Source organism: Gymnodraco acuticeps, unplaced genomic scaffold (assembly GCF_902827175.1).
Source record: "Gymnodraco acuticeps unplaced genomic scaffold, fGymAcu1.1, whole genome shotgun sequence".
NCBI classification, from domain to species: domain Eukaryota; kingdom Metazoa; phylum Chordata; class Actinopteri; order Perciformes; family Bathydraconidae; genus Gymnodraco; species Gymnodraco acuticeps.
Genome location: NW_022990701.1, coordinates 765,874 through 780,773, shown reverse-complemented (window position 1 = coordinate 780,773; position 14,900 = coordinate 765,874). Strand labels below are relative to the sequence as shown.

The 14,900-nt window shown below is 41.9% G+C and overlaps 1 protein-coding gene across 18 annotated transcripts in view; it reads left to right on the top strand.

Annotated features, from left to right (window-relative positions):
• The window catches only part of gab1 (GRB2-associated binding protein 1), a 52,144-nt gene that overhangs the window by 19,750 nt on the left and 17,494 nt on the right, over positions 1-14,900 (top strand). For 16 of the 18 annotated variants that reach the window (XR_004570496.1, XR_004570495.1, XM_034231302.1 and 13 more), the window contains one exon: positions 14,703-14,831. Coding sequence is in view for 14 of the 18 variants with exons in the window: in XM_034231302.1 (XP_034087193.1) it covers positions 14,703-14,831 (129 nt within the window). In the remaining 4 variants the exon portion in view is untranslated. Of the gene's footprint in view, positions 1-4,511; positions 4,664-10,639; positions 10,868-14,702; positions 14,832-14,900 lie in introns of those variants that run through there. The other 2 variants (XM_034231314.1, XM_034231304.1) reach the window with 2 other exon arrangements.

The following is a 14,900-nucleotide window of genomic DNA, read 5'->3' as shown; positions in this document are numbered from 1 at the left end:
CTCCCTCCCTCTCACCGTGGATACTTTAATGAATCATACTGAATGATTACTTGACTGAGAGTTCCTGTCCCCGCCCTACGGGTAAGAGTTAGTACAGCTACGAATGCAACAACACATTTGCCTTTCCAAGGTATGGAGTAACAGTGGTAATGTGGTCCAGAGCTCTGTGGAATAGGTACAAAGGACCATAGTATTGGTGGATGACAATACCTCAGAGAATATAAAAGCCGCTGTGGAGAAACTTCGGTAAGCATCTCTTTTTCCTATATGCAAATTCTCTTGTCAAAGTTTTGTGTCAAAGTTTGATAAAAGTTGAAACCTTGGTAAATGATTTGAGAATGTGCCTCTGTGTAGTAGACATAATGACAGGGTGGACGAGGCTTATGATCGCAGCAGGAATATTAGATTTGGATGGAAAATAGTGTGTGACATTGTCTTGTTATTAGGTCACCTGTGTAAGAGCATTAACTTAGAACACCTGTTTGCCTTTCAGACCGTCTTTCATGAGAATGTTGGTCTTTGTGTGCGCTGTTTGCAAAGATAGCAGTATGACTACCAAGGTCTGTGTTCTTTGGACGGTTACCGTAGATTGTTGGAGCTGGGGTCAGATGGCGCCTGGCTGGGTGAGAATTTCACAGCTGCACATGAAAGAGGAATGACCGTGGGATGGCAAAATGAGGGAGAGTGCAAGGGATTGTGTTGACAATGAAAGGGAGAGAACTGGCTTGTTTTGATCATCGGCGCTCCTTATGGATCAATATATTGTTGATGCAGAAAAGTTGCTAGCCCGCTGATGTATACTTCACTCTCTGGAGGAGCTCTTTGTGTGGACACAGCTGCTTAAGTTGTTGTTTGGAAACATTGCTTTTACTTTCTGACTTGAAGCAGATTAACAGACCTGGGCATTAACCGGGCTATTTCTATCGCACAGAACAAACAGGCCCACGTGTATACTGTCTTTGCATTACACAGCAGATGTCAGTTAGCCAGTTTATTTCTAGCTAAGAAGGAATGCACAAGTGTTGCCTCCATAGTATATGCCCAGCTGCACAAAACAACTGCTCTGTTTTTTGGAACTCGACCAGAGGCTGGTGCTGCATCACATGCACCATTGTCTGTAAGGAACACCATTCACGTATTATCTGGTTGTGGAATATTTAAAGAACAATGTTCTATATGATTGTTTCATATAAAGTCTCACATTGAATCTTGTTGTTGCACCTTGATCAGCAAGAAAACAACCTTTTGTTTTTGAAAATCATTAGATAAATCCTTAAATGCACTAAAATGCCATTGACCCCATTGATAATTACGAGTTGATGTTAAAGGGGACCTATTATGCAAAATCCACTTTTTTATGTCTCTTCTACATCAACATGTGTCCCCTCTGTGGAAAGAGACTCTGAACGTTTCAGGAAAAAAGATTCTCTCTCTTTTTGTCCTGATCCATTTCTATAAAAACCTGTCTGAAAATGAGCTGATCAGATTTTGGCCACTTTGTGATTTAATAACGTTTTTTTGGCTTGTGTAACTATTAGCCAATCACCAACCAAGGTAACCCCCCCCCCCCCACCTTATCACCTGAATCTCCTCCTAGAGCACCATTGTGTTCTTTTTAACCAAATCTCTCTCAGAGGGGCTTCTTATTTTCATCTAAAGTAACAGACAGAGAATCAGCACTTTTGAAACAGGGCTGAAACAGAGGGGATTATGGGTAATGCTGCAATGATCAGTTTGGTATTTCAGCCAAACACTTCAGAGACATGTTTTGTATATATCTGAGACCTATAATAGATTGATGAAAAACAGTATAATAGGGCACCTTTAAGATATAAGTTTAACCTCTTAACACTGTTATCAAATATTGCTGATAAGTACTGCTATCTCAAGTAGATGTTCCAATCGCACAAAACCATTACAAAAGTTTGGACTGGAATTTCCCAGCTTTACACTTGCTGCACCGTCAGCAGCCACAGAATGAGGAAGTATAACATTTATGAGAAGCTATTCCTGCCTTAAACTCTTTTTGTTAATCCTTAGTTGCAAGTGTTTGTGGTTTCTCATCATGCAGCTGATAATCTATTTTGGGATTCAATATGCAAAACGTAAACTACAACACTGACAGAAGTGTAAATGCATTGTTAGTCATATGCAGTCTTATGAATATCAGACGGTTTGTTTTTTACAGGATTTCTGGATCTTGAGCTTTGATTCTTCTGGAAGGATTGAGATTTTCACTGTTGTGTGTCTGACCTGTGTGGGAAGGTTGGGCGACTGCACACAAAGCAAGGATGTGATGTTTTTGTTAAACAAAGATTTGTTCTTGTTTTCTCTTGGAGAGAATAGAAATGAAGAGGTTGACTCTCACATGGGAGCAGCGCTATGCTGTGGACACGGAGGATAATTGATAAGACCAGAACCAGTTGAGAGTTTTTGCAGTGGGTGTTTGTTGGATGGAAATATAGGGGTTCATTTGGAAAACACTCACACCTAAGCAAGTGTTGCTGTTATGTTTGCCTGGGTGGTCCTATCATTAGCTTATTTCTATTACGCTTTGTGTATTTGTTTTTCAGCTCAATCCCCTTATGAAAAAATACTTTATATTTTCTACTAAATGGTTTATTTGGACAATCAATATCTGTCTCTTGATTCATTATAACCACACAGGATTACTTTGACTATACACTGCTGGCCCCATGTGTTGAAATGATTGTCCATTTACATCTCTGTTGTTGAGAGTGTAGGATTGCCAAAGTAAGGGTTGAAAGTCTTTCTGTTTTTGCAGGAAGGTGCAGTCTCTGAAGCATGACTTTGCTGCCTTAGGGCTAGCCAACAACGTCACTTGTCTTTGTGCTGAAGAGTGTGTATTTTGTTTTGACAGAACGACATGATGAAAAGCACATCATTGTCACTGAAATGTGAAAATAGCTACCATCAAACCTGCACGCAAAAAAGACTACAAAGCAGAGGACTTCTTTGCAAATGAGTTCCTCAATAGTGTAAGGAAATCTGGGTAAGAGCTGTCCCACACTCTGTAAGCCCTTCTTATCTCCTGACTTAAAAGACCTCCAGTCACCAACTAGCTATCTTTGCAGCATTAGCAGAAAGGACTGGGGTCAGTGAGCTGCTTGTGGATAGCTTTTGTGAAGCAGGCATGTAGAGGAAGCTGTCCATACTGTGGCATCTCTGACCTCTTTTATTGAGAGTGCAATAATAAGGAAATGGAATCATAAAAACCTTCAGGAAGCAGAGGAAAGCTCAGATCCAGGGAAGAGGATGGAGCCTTTAGATGCAACACTAGGAAGATATGAGCTGAAGCAATGGATATGAAGATTAGGAATATTGCACTGCTGTAATCTGGGAACAGGTCTGCATTGCTATAACCATTAAGACATGCACTGTGAGACGAGACAGGCTGTACAGCTCCCATAAAACACTGTCTTTACTACCTTTATGTTGAGCATTTCCTCTCGAAACAGGATGTCAGTATGGCACAGAGACAGATAGTTCTAATCAATGTCTGTCAGGATGTTAAAGATAGTTGGACGGTACAGGTAATCGCTTGATGTTTGAATTGCTATAATAATAATCACAGTGATAAGGTTAGAGCATGTCATATGCTGTCCAGACTTCTTTTTCACTTTGTGTGTAATGTATTTAAATAGTTAAAAACCTGCGTGGATGTGTCATGTTGCTCTGTGCAAGGCGGGTCACAGCTTGTCTGCAGTTTTGCAATTACAGAATACATATGGTTGGCTAAGAAACTTGTTGGGTCAAATGAACAATTCCACTAAATAGCCGCTTTCACACCAAGTACTTTGCCGTACTTAGTGCTCCCATGTTTTTTATAACCACTTATAACCCCAGGGCACAGAGTACCAATCGCGTTCACACCGGAGTACTTTTCCCTGAGGGAAGATTACGCAAATGAGCCGCTGACGTCACTTCTTCTTCTTCTGCTTTGGGTTTACTGGCAGGCTGTAAACCACTTCACGGCGTATACTGCCACCCGAAGTCCCCGGCCGGAAGTCCCCAGAGTTGGGGACTGGCTTCAGTAGAAGCTGCTGGGACTCCCAGCAGCTTCTACTGAAGCCTTCCGAGTAAATCGCCAGAACGCCGACACCTCCTCATCTCCACCGCTCCCATGTTTTTTTTTTGTGTTGCCATAAGTTATTCTCTCTCCGTTGGTGCGCGGGGCTAATGCTAATGCTAATGCCAGCAAATACAAAGGCGGCTTCAAAAAACTTTTCAGAGTTTTACGGGGCGTGGTTTGCAATTCGCCCAGCCAATCAGAAATTGGTACTTTTTTCGTACTTTTTCGTACCACCCCTCTAGCCGGCACTAAAAATGGGGGTAAAAGTACTCTTCTTGGTGTGAACGCGACAAATGTGTGGAGGTGCACTCCTACCAAATTTTTGGTAAACTCAACGCACACCCTCTATTCTCCCCTTAGTCCCACCCCCTCTTATTTAGAAGTGGCAGTTAGGAGGGTCTGGGGCAACCTGATTACATAGAACAGGAAGTCAGAGGAGGGAGAGGTCACAAGCTACAGACCCTCACACACACTGTCTGCAGCACATGATAAGTCAGAAGGCGCAAACAACAACACGCAGCACTCCCAATCACACAGAAAATACGCTCCTATGGATATACAGCCTGAAAGGTAGGGTCACTGTTTTCCGATAAGCTCTTAAAAATGGTTGTGTATAATCTGTCAACATTTGTGGGAATAATGAGTAGTGTTGATCCTATTGAGCTTTTAGGTGAGCTCAGTGTTGCTGGTGAGTTACTGTTTAAGGCCCTGCAAGATAACTGGAAAACTTTCCCCTGCAGTGTTTATGTCTCTGTATGAAACATTTTCCTGCACACAGGTAGGAAAGATCCCATAGCAACAATTCCTTGGGGTCAGGCCACAGTGCTGATTAGTTCACCAAAGCTTGTATTGAGCCTGAGTTATGAATTATAATTACATTTTCGATTTTGTAGCACCATTTTTTTAAAGCAGACATTGTTTTTTGAAATAGCCAGTGCTACTAGGTTATGAAGCTGAATGACTTAAAGGGCCTAAGGGTTAGTTAATCTGAACTTTCTAAACAAACCACATTTCTTCATGAATTAATGTAAACACAAATATTCATTATAGATATGTTTCTTCCTGTAAAGAAGGCCTACCACTATGTGCAGCTACTTTAGGATCAAGTCACAGATAAACATATAGACAAAGTCATTTTTGTTTTTGTGCACATGGATCAGCGTTTTTAAGGTGTTCTTACATTATTCATTGCAACAGAGCATTGCCCTACCCCACCTGCTTTGGATGCTCATGTCAGTTCAAGTGGTGCATTGGGTTTGTCTTACAAGACTCCATCAAGAGTGTTTACTTTGATTTGAGAAGCTGGTGGTGGAGTTGGCTGACATGATCCCCTGGATGCTGGACCTCAGGCATGCACGTCTTTCATGGAAGTCCCCTCGGCTTCCATCAAGCAGAGGGATGATGACGTTGGCCGCACAGCCTCACTTAGCCAAAGGCCATGCACTCTCACTTGTGCGTTAACTGCCCTCTCTGGTGCTCAAGGATGTAAAAATAGCTGTTTAGCAAGAATCCCAGTCATGTCTAGCTAACAAAGACCGATTTATACAAGTTGCGGCATTAAGCATAGAGGAGCTTTTGTCCCTCCTCTCCTTCTCCTTCTGCAGACCTCGTCACCAAGGCAGCGAGCGCCAAAACCTCTGACGCTCTTGACACTCCTCTCTTAGAACAGCCTTTGTTCCGCACAGTCCTACAGGCCTGATAGTGAGGCTTAGGGAAGCACTGCGGTCTACAAGATTGTGTATTTGTTTACTGCATTTGTGTCAGATTGCAGCGTCATGAATGCAACTATTTCACACTCAGGTATTTGCGCTAAAATCTCACATGAATTCTGGAATTAATTCCTTGGTTTGACCCTAAACTTAAAGATGAGACCAAGAGCATTTGACAGCACACATGGAGAGATGAGGCTTCAGGGCTTTAAAAAGTCTGACACAAACTGAGTATACCTGTTTCAAAGTCTTTTATACATATTGAAGAACCATTTGTTCAGTTACATGACCCGATTTAATGTTTGCAACTGAAGCCAATTGAACAATGTTGGCTGAAGCTATCGCAACAAAACAAACAAGGTAAACATGCTCTCTAATATGGCGTGAAGTAATACATTTGATGTGTATTATTTCCACATGAACTGAGTCAGATCACGGCACCTGCTGCTTCATTTACATTTTTCTCATCTGCTCTAAGCTTCCTTACTCCATCTAATGAGAGTGCCGTGAAGAGTACATAGATAAACACTGACACACTGGTTTCTGCTATGTGTTTAATTTCCTGCTTTGAAGAAGACACTGTGAGCGTAAAGCCAGTGCAAGAGAGATTTCTTTTTCATTTCATATCAACTGACTCTTAAGGGTCGTCTGGGTCTTATGGGACCACGAAATGTAATCTGGGTTCAATTTCTGATAGATCAAACAATACCACTTACTAATTTGTTTGGTTATCATCAAAATCTTGACCCTCTCTCCTCCTTGTTTTCACCCTACGCCCAGTCTCTCCCTCGCTCTTTCCTTTGCTCTGTGTTTTTCTTGAGGAACAAACAGAGAAGCTGTCCTAGTCAGGATGAGTCAGTGCAGCTGGGGCTCAGGTCATTTACCCACAGCCCACTCAGATGGGACAGATGGCCCGGCCACTCGCTTGCTGCTAAGTGCTAACTTTGCACCCAGAGTCTGTTAGATAAACTAATGCTAACACGTTTCTCAACCTATTCTAGGAGAGTGCATTTACGTTGACACGTGGTGCCCCTCCACCTCTGTTTCTTACTTCTTACTTCCTACTCCTTTCCCTCGAACTATCCTAAGGGAGTGGACACGTTGTGCCTCTCCACCTCTGTCCTCTATCTCCTAGGGTCACAGTTCATATGGCTAGGGATTACTTTGACCGATATGCGCCGGCCCGTGCCTTGCTTGGGTGGGGAAGTTCAGGACATATTTCCCTAACAATGAATTGGAGAACGTTTAGCTAATGAAATCAAAATACTCACATTAAATGTAGGGATAAATGATGCACCATAGCTTTGTTTCAGTTTTAAGAGCCTTGTGCGGCTGATTCCAATGGAGTCAGGTTAGTTTTTAGTTTCTGACTTCCTCTGTTAGTGTTTGCAGGAAGAAAAATACACATATCCCAGAACAATATCAAAAGAAATCCTCCACTTCACTCCAGCTATGTGTTCAAAAGAGACTGCTTATTTACCTAGATAAGAATCCTTGTGTTATCTCTAATATTTTTCATAATCGTTGCAAGCCAAAATCGTAATTGCGATTTAAAATACGATTAATTGAGCAGCCCTAATATGTAGACTGAAGATGAGTATTTTGGGTTGATTCCAAAAACATGAATGCAATTCTGACAGCACAATTATTTGTAGATGTCTTATTTGTGTATCGGTACACAGACCATTTATCTTTCCAACATAGTGAAAGATATTAGCCTTTGAGCTCCTTAATTTGCTGTGTTCTTTAAATCGCCATGCTTATCCGGTTTTTCTTTTGAGGAATACATCTGCATTCGAATCTGACAGCTGTTGCAGGTGTTACCTGTAATTGCCAAACTTCTTTTTTTAAAGAGAAGTAGAGGTTTGTTTACATGTTGTCTTTGCCTGTCAGCCTTCCATCTGTGCACAAACTCATCTCGTGCCCTCATTGGTCATGTGCGTGTCTGTGTGTGTTGGAGGAGGGGCTCTGAAAGGAAGTCTGAAGGAAGAGGCAGATTTTTTCCGGTTGTGTACTTTCAAATTCTAGCGCACTCGAGCTGGTTTCTCCAAAATGACCTACCCTACCTTTAAAACAAGAAAATGCAAATAGTAATATGCCGGATTTTTAGCTTGGAGCTAATTTCCATCCGCAGTCCCTCACATAAAACATTTAAGAACATGGCAATTATACACATAGCAAAGACAAATACATGATATGTCATGCGTTCCCCATAGTAGGATCTATAATTTTGCGTCCAGTTCTGTGTAATGTCCCTCACAGGCCTATCTCAGTAACATTAGAGGTAAGGAGAATGAGTTATGTATGCAGTTTTGTGATGACAGTACGTTCTCATCAGCAATTAGTGCACTTAAAGGCCTATTAGGGCTGCATTCATCTATCCAAACCATGAGGTACAATTAGCCTTTTAAGTGCAGTAAAACTAAACTTTGTGGGGCTTGAGTGGTGTTGGCACGATGGTTCACCAGCAACTAGTTTAGAAAATACAGACAAATAGATTAGATCATACTCTTGTAATAGGAGACTGATTCAGCCACACACTTATCAGCTGCAGGCTAAAACATAGAGCTCATTTCCTCTGTCTTTTTGTTCAAATCTGACTACATTTCGGAGTCTTACCATGTTAACCAACATGCAGTGATGCCATATCGTCTCCTTCATTTCACTACTTCTCCTAGTATGAATTTTGGCATAGCAGGGTACAGAGTAGGCCATCTTCAAAGTCTATAATTAGAATGCTTTGGAACATTTCATTTTTCATCTCTTGCTAAACGAAAAGCAGTGCAATGTTGCAAACCAGTTTTTTTTCTTCTGTAGATTTGTCTTAAGAATAAACAGGTGCCATTGGGGATAATGTGTCTTTTCATGCATCGGTATACAAAGTGTTCAACACTTATTTCACCTCAAATATTCACTGAACCTGTCTTTCTTGCTGATTGATATCAACAGACTTTTTTCAAAAAAGGTTAATATGCCTATTTCCGAAGGTGTTGAACTATTAATTTAAAGGGGACCTATCGTGCTAAATGCACTTTTTGACGTCTTTTATACATAAATATGTGTCCCCGGTGTGTCAGGGAACTCACGCAGCGTCAGAAAATAAAACCCTCTCTCTTTTCCTCCGTACCCAAATCTCTAAAAACGGGGGTACAACGGAGCTGATCCAGATTTGCGTCCGATATGATGTAATATCTGAAATGTGGACCCACGGCACTATCAGAAAGTTGCTATCAGAAACAATGCCCGACTGTTTTGGACGTAATATGGTCGGTGTTTACATTAGCATCGCTAACACTCAGAGCTAACCTGTACTGGAGAGCATGGGTGTTTCTCAATGTCGAGGACGCTTGCTTTGTAGCACATGTCTTCTGAGTCACTTGCTTCAGAAGCGAGGCAAGAATCCTTCCTAGCCTCGGAAAACAAATAATTGTGGAACAGGCTAACAGGTGTGCAGGTGTGCGTCATATGCGAGGCCCCGCCTTAAATGGAGCGCTATTTCCGCCAACAATTTGGAAATTGGTCCGTGCGCAAAGCATTGTGGAGATTTTAAGACCGCGGAGTCTGCACATGTGCAGCCTCGAAATTTCTCGCTACGAAGTACGCCGGCCTCGGTAGAATTCCAAGTATGCTGGACATTGGAACAGTCCTTCGGCGGCACTCAATGACGTAGTATGCTTGAAATAGTGGCTCTGGAGCAGCCTTCCTCGACATTGAGAAACACCCCATGTGTGTGAAGAAGCAGGAAATAAAAAGGAACTCACCTTGTGGTATAACCGGTAAGAGAGAAAGCCTTTGAGCTCCAAACTGTTTCAGAAATAATCCTGGATAATCCATGATATGGCGTTTCATCACGGCAGTATTTAGTTTAGACAGTAGCTGCCGGTCCCGCATGAGCTCCGCCCCCTCCTTTTTTATTTATTTTTTATTTTTTAAAGCTTTATACCCAAAATCAGCACTTTTGAAATGGGAAGTGAAATAGAGGGATATGAGGCATGGCTAGAATGGGTGATCTGTTTGGTATTTTGAGCAAAACACTTCATAGACATATTTTTTTATATATCTGAGACCCATGCTATTGCCAAAAATAGCATGATAGGTGACCTTTAAGAAACATTATGATGGTACTTTTTCCTTTCCTTGGATTGTGTTGAAATTAGTGATGAGAAAGCAGATTTGGCCCTTTGCCAGATTTGCAATGTTTTCTGGAGTTGAGACTTGTATAATTGCCCAGTACTCCTGACAGTGTCGTTTTTTTGTACTCATCTACTTTGCGAGTTTAAATCTCCCCAAGTGTCCTTCTGGCCACGACCTTCAGACAGAGCTGAAGACAACTAAAGTACAATGTCCTCACCACCTCACAGTGTGTGGTTCTTCTATTGTTTCTATCTCCTGTAGATGCAGCTAGTCTTCTTTACCTTTCTGTATTTTCCATTGTTTCCTCTCTTAAACAACAATAGTGTCCATTTTTGCATAACTTGTCCCTCCTCATGCACTTCACCTACTTATGTCTCGGCTCCACCTCTGCCTCCGTCACACTCCAGTGATGTCGGGTCAGGAGGCCTCTGACGGCAGCGTGACTCCACTCAGTTGGCATCTACCCTCAACCCTCCCACCCTTCCTTCCCTGTCATCTTCTTACTCAGACCCTCAATGCCCCCTCTGTCTGGCCCCCTGTAGGCTGTAGGCCCTGGGTGGGCGAATAGAGGGTGTCTTCCTGTGTCTCACCCTATCAGAGGATGCTTGGAGACAGGGGGAGGGGGATAGCGAGGGGTTGGCGGAGACAGCTGCCATGCTAGGGAAGCCCCCACCAACCCCAGTCCAGTATCGTCCCATGCCGTCCCATTCCCAACGCCGGGCAGTGATCACTCGACTACAAACTGAAGTGGGGTCTGTGAATGATGAGTGAGCTGAACGCTTCAGACTTTGACTAGAATGGATGTATGTGTTTCCGGCAGTCATTAAGTACTGCAATGTGACTCGGACCAGCTGGGATTTAACAATGGAATATACAAAACAAAAAGCAGGACTAGATGCCCCATCATGTTCTCCATGAGTCTTTACAGGAGGTATGTACTGGTGGACAACTCAGTATTTGGCAAAGGTCATCTGGCAACACCGTGGCAGCATGTGTTATGAAGCTCTGGGTTCAAAGTACTCTGGTTCTGTCATGTTGATATTCAGTGTAATGCCAAAACATGAAGAGATGTGCAGACTTATTATTAGATTATTTCAAATGACTCTGTTGCCATAAGTTTCTGTTTATAGCTAAATAAGGCAGTTTTGGGGGGAAATGGAGCAGTGATTATTTGTTTTCAGTGATGCTGGGTTAGGTTTACTTAATGAGGAAAAACATGTTTTATGCTTGAGTCAAATGTCTTAGCCACAAAGTTTTCAACTACTTATAGGTAAAGCAACTCAGAGAGATACCAAATAATACGTAGGAATGCATCCTTCCATACCATTTACATGATTCCAAAGTCCAAATGCAAGGGAAACTAATGCTAAACTAAATGAGTCTGTATACGTATATCATTTGAGCTGTAGGTTTTCACGACATATTTGCACATTTGGAGAAAAAAACCCGAGTTGTCTCACTTCAAGTGCTCGTCCTCCCACTGCGCTGTCAGTCCACATGCTGTTACAAAAAAAGCAAAGCATCACTTCAGGCTGCAGCGCATATCACTGATACACTTTCAATCTGCCCACATTGGTTTTAAAATATGGTGGGAGGTAGAAAATAAATCTAATTACTGACCAGCTGCACGTAAATGGGGATTTTGCAGTAACCTTATTATTGCCCTGCATGTAAATGTGTTCTCTGACTTCCTGCCTTAACCTGATTTATCCCACTCTCCTGATGTCTTGTGTGCATATAAACGTATTAAGTACCTTTACGCATGTCAATGAAAACTCACTTGCATCAGGTGAGGGAAGCTTTTGTTATGCATGTAGCTGTGATGCCATATCATCAGTGATGTTAGGCATTGTGTTTGTGTTACTCTAGGTAGTGGTTTCATGTGCGAATCATTATATACTGTTTTTATTTCTTTGCACATATCCGGTGCTAATTGAGTGGTACAAAACGGTGCAATTGTGCACGAGGGAAGCTGTGTGAAAGCCCACAGATGGAGGAGAGATGCTCACACTGCCACACAGCCTGTCATGCTGTAACCATGCTAATGTGGCAGAGCAGAAGCAGAGAGAGCTAATTCTCTTCTGGTCTGATACTCTTTGAATTGCAGACCCATGTTTTCAACTGTGATCCACATCTAGCTTCCTGTCACCTGGGGAATTATATTTCTGTGCGTTTACATGTTGAATTATTATAACTTATTGTCAAATATTCTGACGTGAATGCATTTAGTCTTGGATGCCCTCGGAGTAAACAGTTGTTGAACTATTTTCTGTAATCCCTTTTAAGATATTTTCTTGCTCTACTCATCTTGGGCCCTTTTATACTTGTATGTTTTCAAAGAAATATATTGAACTTTATTTGTAATGCACTGAACAAAGGGACCTTCACAAAATACAAACATATAACAGAAAAAGATACCCTACAAAATATAGTTGCAACCAATAAAACAATAGTAAGAGCAACATATATATTGTGCAACACAAATGTTACAATTTAGGCCTCTCTATGATTATGTCTTCCTTATGTGATTTATACACTTGATTTCCTTTATGTGATATATTACATTCAGAGTGATTCTTACGATTGTATTATCCTTTTGTTTCAATGATCTATCAGTGTTATCAAGTGCTGTTTATAAAGGTTTTTAAATTGTACAGACACTGCAGCCTCCTGTCTGTTTGCAAGTACATCTTAAAGAGCAGACTATGCAATATCTTAAGTATTCAAAAAGTATTTTAATGCACACCAATACTTGTTTATTGTGACTGAGGTTTGATCCAACACCTGTCAATGCTTCTTTTTTTTATAGGGTTCTCTACTCTGTTTTGTTTTGACCTCTTAGCTGTAAGTTACCTGTTGTTTTCTCATGAATGTTAAAAGGCGGTCCTGCTCCATGGCTGTTAACCCGTTTTGTAAACAGGTCTCACTTGCCTCGGTCTTCAGCATGTGTAACTTACCCAGTTGTCAACACACTCGCGCTGGGCGGGCCTGGCCTCGCTGTAACCTAAGCTGTCGGTCCTTCTGTTCCCCGCAGGGTAACTTGACCCAAGATGGCTTTGTCATGTGCAGGAGAGAGAGGTCCCCCCCTCCCACGCACCCTCCGTCTTTGTCCCACCAGCACAACACAGACACTTGAGTGTTGTTTTACAGTTAAACTTGGTATTTAAGTGCCTCAAAGGTTGCAGGTTTAATAGGTGTAAGGCTCATGTGTACTATGTGGGTGTGTTTGTGATTATATAATGCAGTGCTCTTGAACTACAGTGTGTGAAACATGTGTTGCACGTGTGTGTGCGATATGTCAGTGGAGGATGTTTTCGTTGGGTGTTTTTGTCCATGTGATTCCTGTATGTCCTGCAGTTTGCAATGCAGGGCCTTTTCGTTCTTCTTGTTTTCTTCATCCTGTTTGTGGAGAGAAAGGTCTGATGCTCATCATGCTGTCTCAGTGAGGGGCTTGGCCAGCTAACAAAGGACACCCTGTGGATGGAAAAACAGCCAAGGGATGAAAAAAAATCCCACACCCACAGCATTGTTAATACGGCCAAAATCGTACCCCAAAACAACAACACCAAAGCTTAGTTTGCATTCCTCACACTCTGCTGGTATGCCTCCTGATCCGTCTGATCTCAGTGGTGCTTGTTGTCGCACTGAACATTTCAAACTCGCATTTTAAACAGCACTGGGAAAGTTTCTGGCATTCAATTAATTGTTCCATCTCATTTTCTTTCTAGTACTAAACTATTTGGTGGGTGGAACATGTACAAAGTGTCCATACACCTCCCCCAGGGAATAAATAGATTTTTGGATGACTCTTTTATGCTACAAACATTTTTAGTAGTTGCTTTGACAAGTTTTGCTAGTATTTTGCGAGTGCTTATTTCGAGCCCTAAATCAAAACATGCAGCCTAACTGCCATGACTCAGCAACATCAGAGTTCATGACCTTCTTGAGTCTGCATTTAAATGAATGCCTGCTGGAATCTAAATATAACTTCAAACACCCTGAGGTTGTAAACACAATCTAGACACAGAACAGTGTCAGTGTAGGGTCAAAATTAATCTCTTTCAGAATTGTATTCATTTTTGAAAAGTCTGAAGAAGCCTCTCGCTGTCATTGACCTTTGTCTTTTAAACAGAACACATGATATGGCTGCTATGCATGATATGTAAACAAGTTATGAAGCTGTATGGTGAGTTGAAATAGCTCTCTATTTAGAAAAACAGTGGTACCAGGGGAAATTAAAAATATATATATCATTCAATAATACATCACTGAATTGGTAACTCATTCTCTATCTCCTCAATGTGCTTGAGAAAAAAGGACTTCCTTACTAAACTGTCCTCTCTTTATACACAGAGTGAAGTCATACATCTCAGCCTTTTCCCCCTCTGTCTGCTATGCTTATATTTAAAGCACAAAGCACTGCAGACTAATTTTACTGTCCCTTTTTCTCACAGACAACAAATCCCATTTGAAAGAAAAAATACGTAATGGCCTGTTTCTCTTTATAGATTTTGTTGTTCACCCCGATCAGATCAGACTAAGTGGCTTTTGTTCTGGTCATCCCAGACGCATATTTCTGGTTGCGGGCCTCTTCCCCCTGGCTCTCAGTATTTCTTCAGTGAGGGCAGTGCAGCTGGTGGAGAATGCACACAGAGACACAGAGGCTCAACTTGAAAAATAAAGCATTTGGCCAGCCAGTGGTCAGTCAGGAATGGAGCAGTCATTGTGAGAACACACTTTTAACCTTTGGCCTCATTTCTCTACAGGCATGGAAGAAGCGGTGGTTTGTTCTTCGCAGTGGCCGTCTGACAGGAGATCCAGACGTGTTGGAGTACTACAAGAATGACCACGCTAAGAAGCCCATCCGTGTTATTGATCTCAACTTGTGTGAGCAGGTATGGTTCCTGATCACTGCCGAACTGAAGAGACACTATCCCCATGTTGTCATGGCGCTTGTATTGATA